Below are 21,423 nucleotides of genomic sequence, written 5' to 3'. Positions count from 1 at the left end.
CTCTGTATCCTGTGTTGATGACGTATTCTCTGTATCCCTGTGTTGATGACGTATTATCTGTATCCTGTGTTGATAACGTATTCTCTGTATCCTGTGTTGATGACGTATCCTAGGTTGATGACGTATCCTAGGTTGATGACGTATTCTCTGTATCCCTGTGTTGATGACGTATTCTCTGTATCCTGTGTTGATGACGTATTCTCTGTATCCTGTTTTGATGACGTATTCTCTATCCTGTGTTGATGACGTATTCTCTGTATCCTGTGTTGATGATGTATTCTCTGTATCCTGTGTTGATGACGTATTCTCTGTATCCTGTGTTGATGACGTATTCTCTGTATCCTAGGTTGATGATGTATTCTCTGTATCCTGTGTTGATGATGTATTCTCTGTATCCTGTGTTGATGATGTATTCTCTGTATCCTGTGTTGATAACGTATTATCTGTATCCTGTGTTGATGACGTATCCTGTGTTGATGACGTATTCTCTGTATCCTGTGTTGATGACGTGTTCTCTGTATCCTGTGTTGATGACGTATCCTGTGTTGATGACGTATTATCTGTATCCTGTGTTGATGACGTATCCTGTGTTGATGATGTATTCTCTGTATCCTGTGTTGATGACGTATTCTCTGTATCCTGTGTTGATGACGTATCCTAGGTTGATGACGTATCCTAGGTTGATGACGTATCCTCTGTATCCTGTGTTGATGATGTATTCTCTGTATCCTGTGTTGATGACGTATTCTCTGTATCCCTGTGTTGATGACGTATTATCTGTATCCTGTGTTGATGACGTATCCTGTGTTGATGATGTATTCTCTGTATCCTGTGTTGATGATGTATTCTCTGTATCCTGTGTTGATGATGTATTCTCTGTATCCTGTGTTGATGACGTATCCTAGGTTGATGACGTATCCTAGGTTGATGACGTATCCTCTGTATCCTGTGTTGATGATGTATTCTCTGTATCCTGTGTTGATGACGTATTCTCTGTATCCTGTGTTGATGACGTATTCTCTGTATCCCTGTGTTGATGACGTATTATCTGTATCCTGTGTTGATGACGTATCCTGTGTTGATGATGTAATCTCTGTATCCTGTGTTGATGATGTATTCTCTGTATCCTGTGTTGATGACGTATTCTCTGTATCCTGTGTTGATGACGTATTCTCTGTATCCTGTGTTGATGACGTATTCTCTGTATCCTGTGTTGATGACGTATTCTCTGTATCCTGTGTTGATGACGTATTCTCTGTATCCTGTGTTGATGACGTATGCTCTGTATCCTGTGTTGATGACGTATCCTGTGTTGATGACGTATCCTCTGTATCCTGTGTTGATGACGTATTCTCTGTATCCTGTGTTGATGACGTATCCTCTGTATCCTGTGTTGATGACGTATTCTCTGTATCCTGTGTTGATGACGTATTCTCTGTATCCTGTGTTGATGACGTATGCTTTGTATCCTGTGTTGATGACGTATCCTGTGTTGATGACGTATCCTGTGTTGATGACGTATCCTGTGTTGATGACGTATCCTGTGTTGATGACGTATCCTCTGTATCCTGTGTTGATGACGTATTCTCTGTATCCTGTGTTGATGACGTATCCTGTGTTGATGACGTATTCTCTGTATCCTGTGTTGATGACGTATTCTCTGTATCCTGTGTTGATGACGTATTCTCTGTATCCTGTGTTGATGACGTATCCTGTGTTGATGACGTATCCTCTGTATCCTGTGTTGATCCCTGTGTTGATGACGTATCCTGTGTTGATGACGTATTCTCTGTATCCTGTGTTGATGACGTATTCTCTGTATCCTGTGTTGATGACGTATTCTCTGTATCCTGTGTTGATGACGTATTCTCTGTATCCTGTGTTGATGACGTATGCTCTGTATCCTGTGTTGATGACGTATCCTGTGTTGATGACGTATCCTCTGTATCCTGTGTTGATGACGTATCCTGTGATGACGTATTCTCTGTATCCTGTGTTGATGACGTATTCTCTGTATCCTGTGTTGATGACGTATTCTCTGTATCCTGTGTTGATGACGTATCCTGTGTTGATGACGTATCCTCTGTATCCTGTGTTGATGACGTATCCTGTGTTGATGACGTATTCTCTGTATCCTGTGTTGATGACATATCCTGTGTTGATGACATATCCTGTGTTAATGACGTATCCTCTGTATCCTGTGTTGATGACGTATCCTGTGTTGATGACGTATCCTGTGTTGATGACGTATCCTCTGTATCCTGTGTTGATGACGTATCCTGTGTTGATGACGTATTCTCTGTATCCTGTGTTGATGACGTATTCTCTGTATCCTGTGTTGATGACGTATTCTCTGTATCCTGTGTTGATGACGTATTCTCTGTATCCTGTGTCTTCTTGGGGATTCCAGGAGACACATTATTCCAGATGGCCGAGGTTCACAGGCAGATTCAGGTTCAACTGGAGGACGTGGTGAGTGTTTACCGTGTGTGTGGTGATATGATTGTTAACTATTGTGATGCTGTATAAATGATGGTGAAATATGATCTACAGTTGAAGCTGTTCCATTCTGAGCTGCTGTCCCAGTTGGAGCAGAAGCTGGAGTTGGACATTAAATATCTTACCGTGAGTTTATCTATGCATGTTACGTTAACATATTTCCTTCTCTCTACAGCGCAACCACTTTTCTGACTAACTACTTTTCTATCTATTGCTCTGTCTCTCTCAATCGGGTTTTCTCGCTCCCGTTCTCTCTCGATCCCAGGCCACGTTGAAGAAATATCAGAGTGAGCGCAAGTCGAAGTCGGAATCTATCGAGTGCTGCCAATCACAGCTCAAGAAGCTGCGCAGGAAGAGCCAGGGCAGTCGCCACCCCAACAAGTATGGAGATAGGGAGATGCAGGTAACTAGCATCCAACAACACCATTTTGTGTCAGTAGTGCTTTGAGTGTAAGGTTTCAACAATGCATTTGTGTATTTTTGAAACACTTACAATTCTGTTTTGACACTTGAGATTTGTGTGGGATTTTCTTGGAAACACCACCAGACTAAATCATCTTACTCAGCATTACAAGGCACAGTCAAGGGTTTGTGTGTGTGTGTATGTACAGTCTGTGTGCGGAAGTATGGATGAGATTAAACAGCAATCTGGCTCATCTGATTTGGCTTCCAGTCCTTACTGAGGTAAAAAAAGGGGGATAGGGAAGAGAAAGAGGAGAAATCTTAGGAATGAGAAAACAGGAAATAAGAAGGGGTGGACAATGGAAGAGAAGGTTAAGGAAGGTGAGGGATAATATTTTGTGATTAGGATTTAGTTTATCGCTGCTCAGCAGACAGGATATGATGTCACTTCTTCCTTTTGGTTCCTCCGATGAGCCTCTCTCCCTACAGTGTATTATAAAGGTCACATATCTCCTACTCCTCTGCCTCTGTTCAAATCAAATGTATTTATATAGCCCTTCGTACATCAGCTGATATCTCAAAGTGCTGTACAGAAACCCAGCCTAAAACACCAAACAGCAAGCAATGCAGGTGTAGAAGCACGATGGCTAGGAAAAACTCCCTAGAAAGGTCGAAACCTAGGAAGAAACCTAGAGAGGAGCCAGGCTATGAGGGGTGGCCAGTCCTCTTCTGGCTGTGCTGGGTGGAGATTATAACAGAACATGGACAAGATGTTCAAATGTTCATAAATGACCAGCATGGTCAAATAATAATAATCACAGTAGTTGTCGAGGGTGCAGCAAGTCAGCACCTCAGGAGTAAATGTCAGTTAGCTTTTCATAGCCGATCATTGAGAGTATCTCTACCACTCCTGCTGTCTCTAGAGAGTTGAAAACAGGAGGTCTGGGACAGGTAGCACGTCTGGTGAACAGGTCAGGATTCCATAGCTGCAGGCAGAACAGTTGAAATTGGAGCAGCAGCACGGCCAGGTGGACTGGGGACAGCAAGGAGTCATCATGCCAGGTAGTCCTGAGGCATGGTCCTAGGGCTCAGGTCCTCCTCCGAGAGAAAAAAGATAGAATTGGAGAGAGCATACTTAAATCCATACAGGACACCGGATAAGTACTCCAGATATAACAAACTGACCCTAGCCCCCTGACACAAACTACTGCAGCATAAATACTGGAGGCTGAGACAGGAGGGGTCAGGAGACACTGTGGCCCCATCTGATGATACCCCCGGACAGGGCCAAACAGGAAGGATATAACCCCACCCACTTTGCCAAAGCACAGCCCCCACACCACTAGAGGGATATCTTCACCCACCAACTTACCATCCTGAGACAAGGCCGAGTATAGCCCACAAAGATCTCCGCCACAGCACAACCCAAGGGGGGGCTCCAACCCAGAGGAAGATCACATCAGTGACTCAACCCACTCAGGTGACGCACCCCTTCCAGGGACGGCATGGAAGAGCACCAGTAAGCCAGTGACTCAGTGTTCTCTCACGTCACCCCGCTCCTCCGTTCTCTCCACTGGCTTCCAGTTGAAGCTCGCATCCACTACAAGACCATGGTGCTTGCCTACGGAGCTGTGAGGGGAACGGCACCTCAGTACCTCCAGGCTCTGATCAGGCCCTACACCCAAACAAGGGCACTGCGTTCATCCACCTCTGGCATGCTCGCCTCCCTACCACTGAGGAAGTACAGCTCCCGCTCAGCCCAGTCAAAACTGTTCGCTGCTCTGGCCCCCCAATGGTGGAACAAACTCCCTCACGACGCCAGGACAGCGGAGTCAATCACCACCTTCCGGAGACACCTGAAACCCCACCTCTTTAAGGAATACCTAGGATAGGATAAGTATTCCCCCCCCCCCCCCCCCCTAAGATTTAGATGCACTATTGTAAAGTGACTGTTCCACTGGATGTCATAAGGTGAATGCACCAATTTGTAAGTCGCTCTGGATAAATGACTTAAATGTAAATGTAAATGTACTCAGCCCCTGTAATAGGGTTAGAGGCAGAGAATCCCAGTGGAGAGAGGGGAACCGGCCAGGCAGAGACAGCAAGGGCGGTTAGTTGCTCCAGAGCCTTTCTCTGTTATGCTGCATTTGTTTTTATGTGTGTGTTTACTAACCTCTGTCAGTATGTGGAGCTAATGAGTCGTCGTCAGGCTGAGCTGGACACGCTGGTTGCTGTGGGTTACCGCTCGGCGCTGACGGAGGAGAGGAGACGATACTGCTTCCTTGTGGACCGCCAGTGTTCAGTCACCAAGCTGCTCATCAACTACCACTGCAAGGTACACACACACACACACACACTCACGGTCCCTGACCCCCATCCAACTGCCAATCTGCCTCTCCTTCCTCCCTGTGTCCAGGTAAGAGAGCTCCTGTCACAGAAGCTGTCCTCATGGCAACAGTCATGCTCCCAGCCAACCAGACTACCTGAACGGGCCCTCAACCTGCTGCGTCACACCGCCCCTCAGGGCTCTGGGGCATCTGGGATAGCTGAGCTCCTCCGACATGCCAAGCTGGGCGCTGCACAGCCAGAACAGGTGAGGACAAGGGGTTTCAGTTTCAGTTCATTAGTAGGAATTCACAGACAAATGTCTGAATTACATGTACTTCAGAAGATAAAGTGAAGTTATTATAAGATTAGGCTATTCTGTTATTTAGACAGCATTCAGATGGTTTTCAGTCATTTAGCAAAATTCCATTGTTTCTTCTCATCTCAATTCAAGGGCTTTATTGGCATGGGAAACATGTGTTAACATTGCCAAAGCAAGTGAGGTAGACAACAAACAAAGTAAATATATAAAGTGAAAAACAACAAACATTAACAGTAAACATCTCTTTGTCTTATCTCTCTCTCTCTTCCCATTTCTCTCTTTCAGAGGCTGTCAGTACAGGAGGTGCCTCCCTTGGTGAATGGTGGCTCCCAGCAGCAGAGACCCATCCCCTCTTCTTCCCAGAGTGACATCCCCCCTCCCCAACATTCCCCCGGACCCCAGACCTTCCGCTCCCTCGCTGCAACTGGAGGGGCTATTGGAGGGAGTGGGGCAGGCTCCCCTCAGCAGACCAGCACACCTATTAGTGCCTCAGCTAGCCCCAATGCTAACAACAACACAAGTGCTAATGCTATCACTACTGCTAACACTCCCACCACTTCATCCACCTCCTCCACGATTGGCTCCAGCCAATCCCAGCAGACCTCTCTTCTCCTGGCCACCAGCACCTCCAGCCTTTCTCCTAGTCTGATCCCCTCCACTGTGCTTTCTCTCAGCCAGGGTTCCCCATCCTACTCCTCCCTACAGGGCCTGGCCCTGCCGTTGTCCCTCAGTGCCCCTCACAGTCCTCCACTACCCCACAGTGCACCTCTCTCCAGAGCCATAACCCCCTCGCTGCATCACCAGGGAGTGCTAGGAGGAGGGAACACACCATTGCGGTCCCATAATCCCATGCTGATGAAGGCAGCAGAGATGTATGGAACGTCTACACTGCCATTGCCAAGGAAACCAGTCAGCGAGGCCCGGGTGGGAGGGTTTATGGGTAGGTTTTGATACCCCCTTAACTTATTATTTGCCATCGTGTCCATTTCTTTCCCAATGTGATGTCTATTTAATTAATTTCACATTCCCTCTCTCCTCTGTCCCTCTCTATCTTCCAGGTTCCACTCTGCCCAGAGACAGAGTTCTCCCTCTCTCCAGCCCGTCTCGTGTGGAAGCCATATTTGCCCACGCTCCTGGGGGTTCAGAGGGCAGTGGAGTGGGCGGGGCCTGCTTACTTCACTTCCTGCCAGGCGACGCTCTCAGCCTCCTCATCTCTGAGCCCAGAGACGGGTGGCACTATGGTCAGAACGAACGGACGGGACGGTAAGAGTTAGAACCCACTATTCAGCTGTACAAAATCCTACAATTCTTCAAACACCAACTGAGGACTGTTCTGAAATGACATATTCAGGCAATCTATGGGTTTTCTAGGTTATATATGGATAATACCAAAACAATTCCTTCCTCTCTCCCTTACAGGAAAGGCTGGTTCCCGTTCTCCTACACTAAACCCTACCCCAACACCTTGGATCCCCTCGACAGCAGGTCCGTCACCATAGAAACAAGAAACTGGTATGATATTGACATTTCATTCCTCAAAATGTTATTGTCTTAAATGGAAGTTAACTTGTAGGGTTATGATTCAATCTTGACCCTGTAACTCTAGAAATCCTTCCGCTATGCTCTCCACCCTTCCCCGTATTGACTCTGATCTAACAGCCAAGCTGCAGCGTTGTCAACAACATTGTCTGTCAGTACGATGTCTACAAACTGGCAGTGATGACTTTGGCTTATTCACAGGAAGCTGAGAGAGATCACTGACACTTTGACACACATATGCTGTTTTTTTCCTCCAAGTGTCATTGTCGTTTTGATGTGTCCATGCCAAGCAAAGAGACCGGGCCTTTAGAGAATGAATGACCATCATTCTTTCCATCTACCTCAGCTCTGTCCTAATCTTCTCGCACCTCGTAGGTCCCCTTTGCTCTCCAACATCAACAGTACAGTTGATGAGTTAGCATGACCACTTTCCTCCATTTATCCTCAGTCTGAAATGTCAGAACAATATGCCTGCGATTGTCATTAAGGATATTGAGTTGAGAAAGACACTTTCTCTCCAGCTCCCCGCTCCTCTCTAAGGTCAACAGTACCAGTACGGGTCAGTTAGACAAGCTGGTCTCCCCTGGCCTGCCTGCCCTGACCCCTGAGTCTGAGGAGGAGCGCTCGTTCCTCCCTCAGAGGGTCAGCACCTTCCGCCCACGCCCATACAGCATGGCCGACTCCAACCAGGTCAGCCTGAGGCCGAAGGTCAGAGGTGAAGGGGTAGAGTGGGCAGGGCCCCCTGACCGACCGGCTCTGTCAATGCTGATGCAAGAGGTATAGATGGCTTATAATGACAGAATATAATGTAGATATGATATGTAATGGGTAACACTAGGATCTTCATCGTTTTTACTACAGCTCTCCTCAGACTTCACCTCTCCTCCACCCTCCCCAACCTGGTAAATGCATTCTTTATATTATTTATACAGTAGATATACTGCATTGCAGTAGTCACCAACCCTTGTCCACTTTAGATAGATGACTGTCGATAAACGTGTCTAAGCTCCTGTCATGCCTGATATGCACATTGTCTCCCTGGCAGGACCAACCCATTTGCCCATGTCCGGCTCAGAAAGACGGTGACCAACGATCGCTCTGCACCCATCATCGAATAGGACACGGTCTCCTTGAACAGGCATCCAATGGGGAGGTGTTAATAGGAAACATTCATGTGTTTGAATTTGTTCTCAGAGTCCAGTAACTGTGTTGGTTGAGTTCTCAACTGTTGAGCCTTAAGAGAAAAAGCCTTAAGTAAACCTTTCTGTTCGTGTTGGTTATTTACAAGTGCTGATTAGATGTGTATTAATCAGGCCTAAGTCAAACTACAGACACTTATGTGGTGTTATTTTGAAGATAGAAGAATCAAAGTTGAAATTTGAGTGACAACATTAATTGTCAAAGACCCTTTGGACAAAATGAGAACTTGAATAAAAATCCACCATAGTATTTGAGAATTATAGAGTAAAAAGATGAGTGTGCGTTGGAATTTGAAAAGCTCTGTGATGTTAGTAAAAACACAAACAGATGAGGGACATTTTGTCGGAATGTCCAACATTAACATTTGAGCCCTGGGCATTACTGATCATTTTATAATATTTTCATTTTACAACACTTTTCTAGAAGTAACCTTGGTAGAAAACGTTTTTTTTTTGTCTGTACCCTTTCAGGGACTGATGCCTGGTAGCAGCCTGTAGTTGGGTAATAGTTTAATGAATTATAGCATACTTTACTTGTACCATTAGGAATTGTCTTAAAGGACAGGCTCCTGTTTTATCAGTATTTCCATTGAGGAGGTTTTTTGAGAAGAGTTATGCAGAGATATGTGTGTATGATCCAGGAAAATCCAAACATGTTGAAGAATTGTCATAAAATGTTTTTCATTGTTGGGATTCAATAAGAGTATGTTTAAACACATTGTTAGCTAGGCAGATGTAGTTCCACGATAGATGCAGACCTACCAATCACTTTGTACAACTTAATTGACATGTTCTCTGTATGAAGATTTAAAGAAAAGTGTATTGATGTTGCTTACTGATGTCATCAGCAAAATGCTGGGTAGGAATAAGTTTAAACACCAATATTTTTTAAATAATTTGTTTTAATGTGCGGTAGGATTTGTATAAGGAATTATATTTTTAAGATCAACTGATCAATTTACAAAGGCATTTGATGTGATATGTTATACACAGAAATATGTTGCATTGCAAAGCTATTGCTGCTAGTTTGGGATGTGTAGATTGTATTGAACGTTTACCTTCAAGAGTCTCTGTTATCGACAGAAACTTATTAATAGAAGTAAGAAGGAGCAACCGTACAGATGTAGGATCTTTATTTGATCACTCTTTTGTTGGTGAGAATGTCCTTGCGTAGCAGGAAATGCAAACTTGTAGTGTATTTTAGTTTTAAAAAGGCTTCTATCAACCCCTCCAAAAATGTAGATTAATTTACATTTCTTGTTGCTGCAGGATTATTTTCCTGCACCTGGCTAAAATGAAGATCTTACATCTGTAACAATGCATCCCTGTGGGGTGAACTCTACTTCTATTTGTATTGGACAGGTAGAAGAGGAAAGAAACAGTGGAGGGTTTGGAGGAGGGGTTTTCCTGGACAGTAGGTTTGAGAAATTGGCATTGTGTTGAGGGATAAAAGTATAAGAAAAGAGATGGATTCAGCTGGTTTGTTTTTACTGGTGTCTTCTCGATTGATTTCGAATTCCACTCCAACAGATTGTTCACATCTAGCAGATTTTAGCTGCACGTTTACCAATTGCAAACCGTACAGAACCTTATTTAAAGGGCGAAGACTGATTGTGTTTATGAAGTCTAACTTTGAAAGTGTTGAGGAAAGTATTTGGAAAGTGGAACAGTGTGTGAGCAAGTGTCAATGGTAAACTAGATGTAGAAAGTAGTATTTTCCTCTCACTTTCTCCATGTCTGGTGTCTCTCTAGACTGTCATCTGGTATCTCGCTAGTGTCTCTGTCATCTAGAAAACTGCAGTTGAGAGATTCAGGGTGGAAATATGTGGCTGGGAAAATGGAGTTTCTCTTTATGATCTTTATTCTGATTTCCGACCCATAAAGTGTATAGTTCCTCCTCTCCTCATGTTTCTGTATCGTATTAATTTGCATCTCTAACCTAGCCTGTGAAATGATTGACTTTCTTGCTATGGTAATTCTAACACACAATAAAAAACATTTCTGTTGATTTAAATACTGAGTATAGTGAAATCACATAGTTGAAGTTTACTTATGTTTGTACAAATTGCACACAAAAAAAAAACGTTTTTGATCTTGTTTAACTTTGTTATTCCTTAACCTTGCACCTTTTCACCATCCTAACCTTCAAAATATGACCTTTCAATGTCAATCTAGCTATATGAGAATGGGATCCAGTTGTAAAAGGCAAAAGGAAAAATGATGCTGTGGTGACTATTCAGGATCTTATATTCCGGATGCCTCTGTTAGTAGGATTGTCTTCAATACGTGTTTAAGAAGGAAACATTTGCCTCTGCCCCTACTTTTACTTCCGTCTTTTAATTTGTTTTGTTACTTCATCTGTAGCTTTTTTCTCTTTAAAACAGCATTGCCTTTCCGAGACACACAACAATCATGGTCACAGTATAAAACCTTACAAATACACACACATTCCTGATGCCACTGTTATTGTATTTTTTTCCAATGAATACTTCAATAAACATGTTAATCACTATACCCAGTGTTCATCTTCGCATTGAACAACCAAACCATTTTGCTGGAATTGAGTGGCCACAAATGCCTTATACACCTTAATCCATAAGACCCTATGCACATAATTAGTACAATTTTACTGTAGGCAATAGTTTCAGTAGTCTTTTTTTAATTTTACGGTATCCAATTGGTAGTTAGTCTTATCCCATCGCTGCAACTCCCGTACGGACTCCGAAACACAACCCAGCCGCACTGTTTCTTGTCACAATTACCCGCTTAACCAGCCGCAACAGTGTGTCGGAGGAAACACTGCACCGTGCATTGTGCCCAGCCTGCCACAAGTGTTGCTAGAGCGCAATGGGACAAGAACATCTCTGCCGGCCAAACCCTCCCCGAACAACGCTGGGCCAATTGTGCGCCGCCCTATGGGTCTCCCGGTCACGGCCGGCTGCGACAGAGCCTGGACTCTAGTGGCACAGCTAGGCAGCTAGACCACTGCGCCACTCGGGAGGCCCCAGTAGTCTATGTTCTTGATGATAAAGCATTCCGATGCCGATTATGTTTTTATGTGTAAAAGCACATTTCCACATTGCATGGACAAAAACATTTTTCTAATATAATCTATTTAATGTGTGACGACCCTCCCACTCTGTCTGCCGTATTCTGTCTTTGTTCTTGTTTCCTTATTAGGATGCCAGTGGGCGGAGTTGAGAGGGTCGTCAGCTACATGGGAAACACCTGGGCCAGGTGTCTCCCAGGATAAATAGACCTCTTCAACATTCATGGAGGCGACTCTCTCCATGCAGACACCTGTTGTAGATTGTGGTGTGGTTCTTGGTGGGCTTTTGTTTGTGTGCTTTGGCACCTTTCAACACCCTGCATTATCACATTCATGCATGCAAAACACTCACTTACACTACGGACTACTGATTACACACACCATTGGATATTTTCCTTAGTTGCTTTAGTTAATAAATATATCTTTTATTACTCCTTATCTCCACGTTGTCTCCCTTTGTTACGGGCTTTGAGCCGGTTCGTGACAAGTGGGGGCTCATCCGGGATCTTTGAACTATTGGTTTGGGAGACCGTGGAGGTACGTGTTTAGTTTGAATATGGTGTTTGAGTGTGATCGGCCCAGTATTGGTTGCCTTTGTTGTTTGGTTTGTGTGCTGCGTTGGAGAGAGTATAATGGTTAGTTTCCAGGCCCTGCCTAGCCTGAACTCTTGTTCTACTTTCTGTTGGGACATCAGTCTGAAGTGAGTAATCTGCTGTGTACCTCGGTGGGAGATTTGGGTAGGGTAGTGTAACTTGCTACCCGGAGCTATAGCCTTTTTCCCCTGATAGGTTTAGCGACGTGTTTCATTTTTTGGAATATGTTGGGCATGGTTAATGTTTGTTATTTTTGTGTGGTGTCTGTGGACTGAGCAGTTGTCTCGGGGCACATCCGTGGCTTGGTGGAATTTGCCAGCATGCTGGGGAGTTCTATTTCCTTGCCAGCGGGCTACAGTGCGTAAATTCCCACCGCAAATCTGCACGAAGACTAGGGTTGAGTTATTGTAGGTTTTGGGGAAGCTCCATATCTCATCTCTCTTCTGTGGTGCTCAGGGTGATTGTCAATTCTCGGGTTGTGTTCTGGTGTGTGCTCAGCAGAAGGGAAGAGCGAGAATTTTTTTTTGTGTGATTATGGCGTCTTATGTAGATAAGTTCATTCGCTCTCCATCAGAGGAATTGTTAGATTTAGGTACTAAAGAACAGCTGTTGAAGGTCGCGGAACACTACAAGGTTGAGATTAGTGATAAACGTCTAAAGAATTCTATTAGGTTGATATTGAAAGCCAATCTGATGGAGAGTGGTATTCTTGAAGTTACCACCGGGCCAGCCTCTGCTGAGGATTTGTTGTCTCCCCATAACGTTACAATGGCCATTCCATCGGTTAGTCCTAGTAGCCTTCTTTTGAACAGCAGAAAGAACTGCTTTTGTTACAGCTAGAGCATGATCGTGAGAAGCTAGAGCATGATCGGCAGCATGATCGTGAGAAGCTAGAGCATGATCGTGTGAAATATGAAAAGGAATTGGCATTTAAACAAGATATGGAGCGTGCTAAAATCAAGTTGCAACAAGAACGTATAGAGTTGGTTAGGGAAGGAAAGATCTCAGGGGAGAGTTTGTTTTGGGAAGGTGACCCAGATTTACCTAGGGGTAGTTCCGCTTTTGGTCGTGCCCCAGAGACATTTGATATTGTTGGGAACTTGCGGTTATTGCCTCGGTTTAATGAAAGGGACCCCGAGACATTCTTTTCGTTGTTTGAGCGGGTTGCTGACGCTAGGAGTTGGCCTGATTCTGACCGCACTTTAATGTTGCAGTGTGTGCTGACTGGTAAAGCGCAGGAAGCATATTCAGCTCTTAGTGTACACGACAGTGCCAGTTATGATAAAGTTAAAACAGCTGTGTTACAGATTTATGAATTGGTCCCTGAGGCTTACCGCCAACGATTTAGAACTTTAAAAAGGGACGATAACCAGACTCATGTTGAGTTTGCGCGACAGTTATCTTTACAGTTTAATCGCTGGTGTTCTGCCTCTGCAGTTGTGACTTTCCAAGGGCTGTGTGATCTGATTATGTTAGAGCAATTTAAGGACACAATTCCTGATCGTATTGCCACTTATATTAATGAACAGAAAGTAAAGAATGTTGCTGAAGCTGCGGTTTTGGCGGACGAGTATGTGTTGACTCACAAAAGTGTCTTTGCAAAACCCCGTATTCGGAAAGAGTGGGGGCGTTCGGATAGATTTGGGCTTCGCTCACCGAGATACTTTGGTTCTCGGGCAGAGTTCTATTCAACTAGGGTTGAACCTGACTCCCATGGTAAGGCTGACTTTGGGCAGGAGTGTCACTACTGTCAAGGTTCAGGTCATTGGAAAAACGAATGTCCACTTCTCAGGTCAAAGGGTGCTTACGCTAAATCTAAGCCTGCTGCGTTAGCTGCACCTGTTCCACATCAGTTCATTCTTGACTCATTTCCTCAGGCCCAGGAGAATGTGGAAGTCCATATTGATCCAGACTATTTACCTTTCATTACAGAAGGTTTTGTGTCTATGTTAGGAAGTAAAGACCTAGTGCCAGTGAAGATCCTGAGAGACACAGGTGCCTCAATCATTTGTGTTGGAGTCTGTGTTACCCTTTTCTGCTGAGACTGATTCGGGGAATAGTGTTCTAATTAGGGGAATAGGTTTGAACACTCTGTCAGTTCCATTGCATAAACTGATGTTGGATTGTGGGCTGGTGAAGGGTGAAGTTGTTGTGGGGGTGCGTCCTTCGTTGCCTATTGAGGGTATCGACGTTATCCTTGGGAATAACTTAGCAGGTGAGCATGTATGGCCAGTCGTGTTTCCATCTCTAGTGGTTTCCACTAAGCCGTCATTTGTTGGGATTCCTGATGAGAGTGTACAGAGTTTCCCAGAGGTGTTCTCTGCGTGTGCAGTGACACGTTCTATGAGCCGTGGCGAACTAGTCACTGCGCCGACTAATGATAATAATACAAAGTATGTCACTGTTTTCCCTGTTATCCCGTTATCTGTAACCCGCTCAGATCTAATCAATGCTCAACGGGATGACCCCACGTTGGAAGAGTTGCGTGATCAAATTGTGCCTATAGAACAGTTGGGAGATGTCGCCCATGGCTATTTTCTCCAAGAGGATGTCCTGATGAGAAAGTGGGTGTCTCATGATAGTGTTTTTCTGGGGGAGGCAATTAGTCAGGTTGTTGTACCAGTTAAGCTTCGTGAGTTGGTGTTGGAAACTTCTCACAGTGACGTTGCTGGACATATGGGGGTGAGGAAAACCTACAATCGCATATAAAGACATTTCTTTTGGCCTAGATTAAAGAGGGATGTTTCTGATTTTATCAAAACTTGTCACACCTGTCAATTAACTGGTAAGCCTAATCAAGCTATTAAACCAGTACCATTGTTTCCTATTCCTGTACTCAGCCAACCTTTTGAGTATCTGATTATTGACTGTGTGGGTCCTCTGCCTCGTTCTAAAAAGGGTAGCAGTTACCTGTTCACTGTGATGTGTCAGACCACTAGGTTTCCTGCTGCCTATCCTCTCCGATCTATCACGACTAAATCGGTGTTAAAAGCTTTGACTCAGTTTCTCTCATTGTTTGGAATCCCTAAGGTCATTCAGAGTGATCAAGGATCTAATTTTACCTCTAATCTGTTTGGTCAGGTTCTTCAACAGCTCCATATTAAACACAATGTGTCTAGCGCCTATCACGCGCAAAGTCAAGGAGCACTGGAACGTTTCCATCAAACACTTAAGTCTTTGTTGAGAGCTTATTGTACTGAGATGGATAAGGATTGGGAGGAGGGGTTGCCTTGGTTACTGTTAGCCGCTAGGGAAGTTTCACAGGAGAGCACAGGTTTCAGTCCAAATGACCTTGTGTTTGGACATAGGGTGCGTGGACTTTTATCTGTTCTCCAGGATGACTGGAAGTCTCCCGAGCCTCCTCAGTCCCTGTGTTCGTATGTGTGTGATTTCCGGCGACGGCTGTATGCCGCTGGTGAAATGGCTAAAGAGAAGTTATCATCTTCACAGGAGAGGATGAAGGGCATATTTGATCGCCGAACTGAGCCTCGTCACTTTAGTCCAGGTGACCAGGTTCTTGCTCTGCTGCCAATTGTTGGTTCTCCTTTTCAAGCCAAGTTTCAAGGTCCATATACAGTGGTGCGCCAGTACACTGAGCAAAATTATCTAGTTGCCACTCCAGAACGGAGGAAAGCACACCAGCTGTGCCATGTAAATCTGTTAAAACCCTATTATGCACGTTCCTCTGAGACTGAACAGTGGGATTCTACAGAGGACGGTAAACCTGTTCTTTTGGCTGATACCGTTGTTTCCTTGGGTTCTTGTCGTGCTAGATCTGTGCATGAGGAGGAAGATGTTCCTGGTCCTGACGATTGTATATTGCAGGGTAGATTGAAAAATTCAGAAACACTGGATATTTTAGACAGTCTTCTCACTCACCTACCTGTTGATGAGCGGAAAGAGATGGTTGGTCTGATTCAGAGATTTCCAGGTTTATTTTCTGATACACCTACACGTACAAACTTAATAGAACATGATATTGACATTGGAGGTGCTGACCCCATTCGTCAGCGGTTCTATAGAGTTTCTTCAGAGAAACTACGTTGTCTGGATGCTGAGGTCAAGTACATGCTGGAGAGTAAGATAGCAGAGCCTTCTTTCTCCAGTTGGGCTTCTCCCTGTATCTTGGTCAGTAAACCGGATGGAACAAACCGTTTTTGTACGGACTACCGTAAGGTAAACAGTGTCACAAAGCCAGATTCATTTCCTCTTCCTCGGATGGATAATAATAATATAATGAATAATAATAATAACTTCTCTACTGTGGTCGCTCCCTTGACAGATATGCTGAAAGCTAAGGCTGTTTACGTTTGGTCTACTCGTTGTCAACACGCTTTTGAAGATTCAAAGAGGTTGCTTACCTCAACTCCAGTGCTGGCTGCTCCTCGCATGGATTTGTCATTTACCTTGCAGGTGGATGCTAGTCATGTGGGGGCAAGTGCAGTTTTGCTGCAAGCAGATGTGTCTGGGCTTGAGAGGCCTGTTAGTTTCTTTTCTAAAAAGTTTAACGATTATCAGTTGAACTATTCGGTTATTGAAAAGGAAGCGCTAGCACTCATTTGGGCGCTACAACACTTCGAAGTGTATGTAGGGTCGGGGTAGTACCTATTGTGGTCTACACCGACCATAACCCCTCACTTTTTGAGGTCCATGATGTGTCCAAACCAGAGGATAATGCGATGGTGTTTATTTTTACAATCATTCCATCTCGATGTGAGGCACATCCGGGGGACTGAAAACGTGATTGCTGATGCGCTCTCTCGTGCGCCCTGTTCCTAATGTTTACGTGACTGACCATTGTTTCGTATTGTCATGTTCTCTCTGTCCTGTCTGCTCCCTCCTGGTCTTGTTTTCTTTCCTCTTAAATGTTGCTTCCTGTGCGAAGGTTGCTGAGGTCTGGGGAGGAGGTTGGCTGGGGCAAATTGTAAGTGTGAACACGTAAACCCTCATCAATTTGGGGCACAGAGGCCTGTGTCAATTTGGGACGCAGAGGCCTGTGTCAATTTGGGACGCAGAGGCCTGTGTCAATTTGGGACGCAGAGGCCTGTGTCAATTTGGGACGCAGAGGCCTGTGTCAATTTGGGACGCAGAGGCCTGTGTCAATTTGGGACGCAGAGGCCTGTGTCAATTTGGGACGCAGAGGCCTGTGTCAATTTGGGACGTGTGTCAATTTGGGACGCAGAGGCCTGTGTCAATTTGGGACGCAGAGGCCTGTGTCAATTTGGGACGCAGAGGCCTGTGTCAATTTGGGACGCAGAGGCCTGTGTCAATTTGGGACGCAGAGGCCTGTGTCAATTTGGGAGAGAGGCCTGTGTCAATTTGGGACGAATTTGGGACGCAGAGGCCTGTGTCAATTTGGGACGCAGAGGCCTGTGTCAATTTGGGACGCAGAGGCCTGTGTCAATTTGGGACGCAGAGGCCTGTGTCAATTTGGGACGCAGAGGCCTGTGTCAATTTGGGGGACGGAGGCCTGTGTCAATTTGGGACGCAGAGGCCTGTGTCAATTTGGGACGCAGAGGCCTGTGTCAATTTGGGACGCAGAGGCCTGTGTCAATTTGGGACGCAGAGGCCTGTGTCAATTTGGGACGAGAGGCCTGTGTCAATTTGGGACGCAGAGGCCTGTGTCAATTTGGGACGCAGAGGCCTGTGTCAATTTGGGACGCAGAGGCCTGTGTCAATTTGGGACGCAGAGGCCTGTGTCAATTTGGGACGCAGAGGCCTGTGTCAATTTGGGACGCAGAGGCCTGTGTCAATTTGGGACGCAGAGGCCTGTGTCAATTTGGGACGCAGAGGCCTGTGTGTTGTTCCGGGGTCCTTGTTGGTCCCCGGTTTTATGGGGGAATGTGACGACCCTCCCACTCTGTCTGCCGTATTCTGTCTTTGTTCTTGTTTCCTTATTAGGATGCCAGTGGGCGGAGTTGAGAGGGTCGTCAGCTACATGGGAAACACCTGGGCCAGGTGTCTCCCAGGATAAATAGACCTCTTCAACATTCATGGAGGAGACTCTCTCCATGCAGACACCTGTTGTAGATTGTGGTGTGGTTCTTGGTGGGCTTTTGTTTGTGTGCTTTGGCACCTTTCAACACCCTGCATTATCACATTCATGCATGCAAAACACTCACTTACACTACGGACTACTGATTACACACACCATTGGATATTTTCCTTAGTTGCTTTAGTTAATAAATATATCTTTTATTACTCCTTATCTCCACGTTGTCTCCCTTTGTTACGGGCTTTGAGCCGGTTCGTGACAAATGTATTTTATAAACAGATTTAATTCTTAATAAGTGTAGCCATATGTGGCTGGTGGGGAAACATAGAAAGTCAGATGTACGAAGAGCCCCCAGCACCTCCTCTGAGATAAGGGTGTGGGCTGGACTGCTGAACATCCCAGCCTCCTGGAACCCTCTGGACCAGCCAGGGGTCCCCAAGGAGGTGGCCTGCTGGAAGGGACACCGTGGGGCCAAGTCTGAGATCCAGCCTTCAGATGAGTCCTCATCATGGGAGCTGAAGGGGTCTTGAGGGAATTCTCCTGAAATACAGTGTAGCATCTCGACTCTTTCTCATGCTGCTCAAAACTCAAAGATTGCTATAATTCCGTAACTAAAAACTAGCTGGATCGGCATTCAAACTTCTTTCATCACACCAGTTAACTGTCTAACAGGATGTAATAGGTACAGTCAGATACTGTATTCCAGTATTCCAGTTCCACTAATAGGTACAGTCAGATACTGTATTCCAGTATTCCAGTTCCACTAATAGGTACAGTCAGATACTGTATTCCAGTTCCACTAATGGGTACAGTCAGATACTGTATTCCAGTATTCTAGTTCCACTAATGGGTACAGTCAGATACTGTATTCCAGTATTCCAGTTCCACTAATAGGTACAGTCATACTGTATTCCAGTATTCCAGTTCCACTAATAGGTACAGTCAGATACTGTATTCCAGTATTCCAGTTCCACTAATAGGTACAGTCAGATACTGTATTCCAGTATTCCAGTTCCACTAATAGGTGCAGTCAGATACTGTATTCCAGTATTCCAGTTCCACTAATGGGTACAGTCAGATACTGTATTCCAGTATTCCAGTTCCACTAATAGGTACAGTCAGATACTGTATTCCAGTATTCCAGTTCCATTAATAGGTACAGTCAGATACTGTATTCCAGTATTCCAGTTCCATTAATAGGTACAGTCAGATACTGTATTCCAGTATTCCAGTTCCACTAATAGGTACAGTCAGATACTGTATTCCAGTATTCCAGTTCCACTAATAGGTACAGTCAGATACTGTATTCCAGTTCCACTAATAGGTACAGTCAGATACTGTATTCCAGTATTCCAGTTCCACTAATAGGTACAGTCATACTGTATTCCAGTATTCCAGTTCCACTAATAGGTACAGTCAGATACTGTATTCCAGTATTCCAGTTCCACTAATAGGTACAGTCAGATACTGTATTCCAGTATTCCAGTTCCACTAATAGGTACAGTCAGATACTGTATTCCAGTATTCCAGTTCCACTAATAGGATCAGTCAGATACTGTATTCCAGTATTCCAGTTCCACTAATAGGTACAGTCAGATACTGTATTCCAGTTCCACTAATAGGTACAGTCAGATACTGTATTACAGTTCCACTAATAGGTACAGTCAGATACTGTATTACAGTTCCACTAATAGGTACAGTCAGATACTGTATTCCAGTTCCACTAATAGGTACAGTCAGATACTGTATTCCAGTATTCCAGTTCCACTAATAGGTACAGTCAGATACTGTATTCCAGTTCCACAAATAGGTACAGTCAGATACTGTATTCCAGTTCCACTAATAGGTACAGTCAGATACTGTACTCCAGCATTCCAGTTCCACTAATAGGTACAGTCAGATACTGTATTCCAGTATTCCAGTTCCACTAATGGGTACAGTCAGATACTGTATTCCAGTATTCCAGTTCCACTAATAGGTACAGTCAGATACTGTATTCCAATATTCCAGTTCCACTAATGGGTACAGTCAGATACTGTATTCCAGTATTCCAGTTCCACTAATAGGTACAGTCAGATACTGTATTCCAGTATTCCAGTTCCACTAATAGGTTCAGTCAGATACTGTATTCCAGTATTCCAGTTCCACTAATAGGTACAGTCAGATACTGTATTCCAGTATTCCAATTCCACTAATAGGTACAGTCAGATACTGTATTCCAGTATTCCAATTCCACTAATAGGTACAGTCAGATACTGTATTCCTGTATTCCAGTTGCACTAATGGGTATAGTCAGATACTGTACTCCAGTATTCCAGTTCCACTAATAGGTACAGTCAGATACTGTATTCCAGTATTCCAGTTCCACTAATGGGTACAGTCAGATACTGTATTCCAGTATTCCAGTTCCACTAATAGGTTCAGTCAGATACTGTATTCCAGTATTCCAGTTCCACTAATAGGTACAGTCAGATACTGTATTCCAGTTCCACTAATAGGTACAGTCAGATACTGTATTCCTGTATTCCAGTTGCACTAATAGGTACAGTCAGATACTGTATTCCAGTATTCCAGTTCCACTAATAGGTACAGTCAGATACTGTATTCCAGTATTCCAGTTCCACTAATAGGTACAGTCAGATACTGTATTCCAGTATTCCAGTTCCACTAATAGGTACAGTCAGATACTGTATTCCAGTATTCCAGTTCCACTAATAGGTACAGTCAGATACTGTATTCCAGTATTCCAGTTCCACTAATAGGTACAGTCAGATACTGTATTCCAGTATTCCAGTTCCACTAATAGGTACAGTCAGATACTGTATTCCAGTTCCAGGCACCAGAGTTGCACAACTTCTGTTCCAGCCCAACACACCTGATTCAGCTACTCAACTAAACATTTACAGCCACTGATTAGCTGCATCTGGTGTATTAGTTCTGGGCTAGAATAAAATGTGCAACACTTAGAAACACTGAGCTATAAGCCAGCTGAGATAAAGCTTCTCCAGCCAGCAGCATGCCTCATCTGCACTGAGTGACCGTCTTCCTCCACAGGTGAAGATGACCACTGGAATGACCTCTCAACCACACAGCGACACTCTGTTTTTCTGTCTATCGCCTGCAGCCCAGCCACCAGCAGATACACGCTAGTACCACTGCTTTCCACATCATATCCCAGGAGAAAAGAGAACAAGTGATTGGAGATTCTAGATTTGGAGCAGGTGTTCATTTCAAGCTTTCTCTGTGTTGCCAAGAGTTATGAGAGTTCCTCAGTGACCTGAGGTTGGTTTATAAAGGGTTCCTCAGCCCTGTGAGGAAGAGGTGTAACACAGACACCCGCAGGAGACCAATAGATAAGAGAGCAGAGAGCTTTATGGACACAAAGCACAGACCAAAGGTGCCATAATTAACCAATACTTCCCAAATTGGGAATGATATCAGAGGGCTTTGTAATCTGATTTGATTTTTAAATACATTTTCTGGATGTCAAAGCCACATTT

The 21,423-nt window shown here is 44.6% G+C and overlaps 1 protein-coding gene across 4 annotated transcripts in view; it reads left to right on the top strand.

Moving 5' to 3' along the window:
• LOC123998167 (brain-specific angiogenesis inhibitor 1-associated protein 2-like) overlaps positions 1 to 10,798 on the top strand; it is a 33,147-nt gene extending 22,349 nt beyond the window's left edge. For 3 of the 4 annotated variants that reach the window (XM_046303163.1, XM_046303162.1, XM_046303161.1), the window contains exons 5-15: positions 2,411 to 2,472; positions 2,554 to 2,625; positions 2,765 to 2,902; positions 5,084 to 5,236; positions 5,318 to 5,494; positions 5,834 to 6,488; positions 6,607 to 6,811; positions 6,968 to 7,060; positions 7,609 to 7,864; positions 7,949 to 7,989; positions 8,133 to 10,798. In XM_046303163.1, the coding sequence (XP_046159119.1) occupies positions 2,411 to 2,472; positions 2,554 to 2,625; positions 2,765 to 2,902; positions 5,084 to 5,236; positions 5,318 to 5,494; positions 5,834 to 6,488; positions 6,607 to 6,811; positions 6,968 to 7,060; positions 7,609 to 7,864; positions 7,949 to 7,989; positions 8,133 to 8,205 (1,925 nt within the window). In that variant the 3' untranslated portion in view covers positions 8,206 to 10,798. The remainder of the gene's footprint in view (positions 1 to 2,410; positions 2,473 to 2,553; positions 2,626 to 2,764; positions 2,903 to 5,083; positions 5,237 to 5,317; positions 5,495 to 5,833; positions 6,489 to 6,606; positions 6,812 to 6,967; positions 7,061 to 7,608; positions 7,865 to 7,948; positions 7,990 to 8,132) is intronic. The other variant, XM_046303164.1, reaches the window with a different exon arrangement.
• Positions 10,799 to 21,423: the final 10,625 nt, after the last annotated feature.

Source organism: Oncorhynchus gorbuscha, linkage group LG15 (genome assembly GCF_021184085.1).
Source record: "Oncorhynchus gorbuscha isolate QuinsamMale2020 ecotype Even-year linkage group LG15, OgorEven_v1.0, whole genome shotgun sequence".
NCBI classification, from domain to species: domain Eukaryota; kingdom Metazoa; phylum Chordata; class Actinopteri; order Salmoniformes; family Salmonidae; genus Oncorhynchus; species Oncorhynchus gorbuscha.
This window is presented reverse-complemented; position numbering and strand designations above follow the sequence as displayed.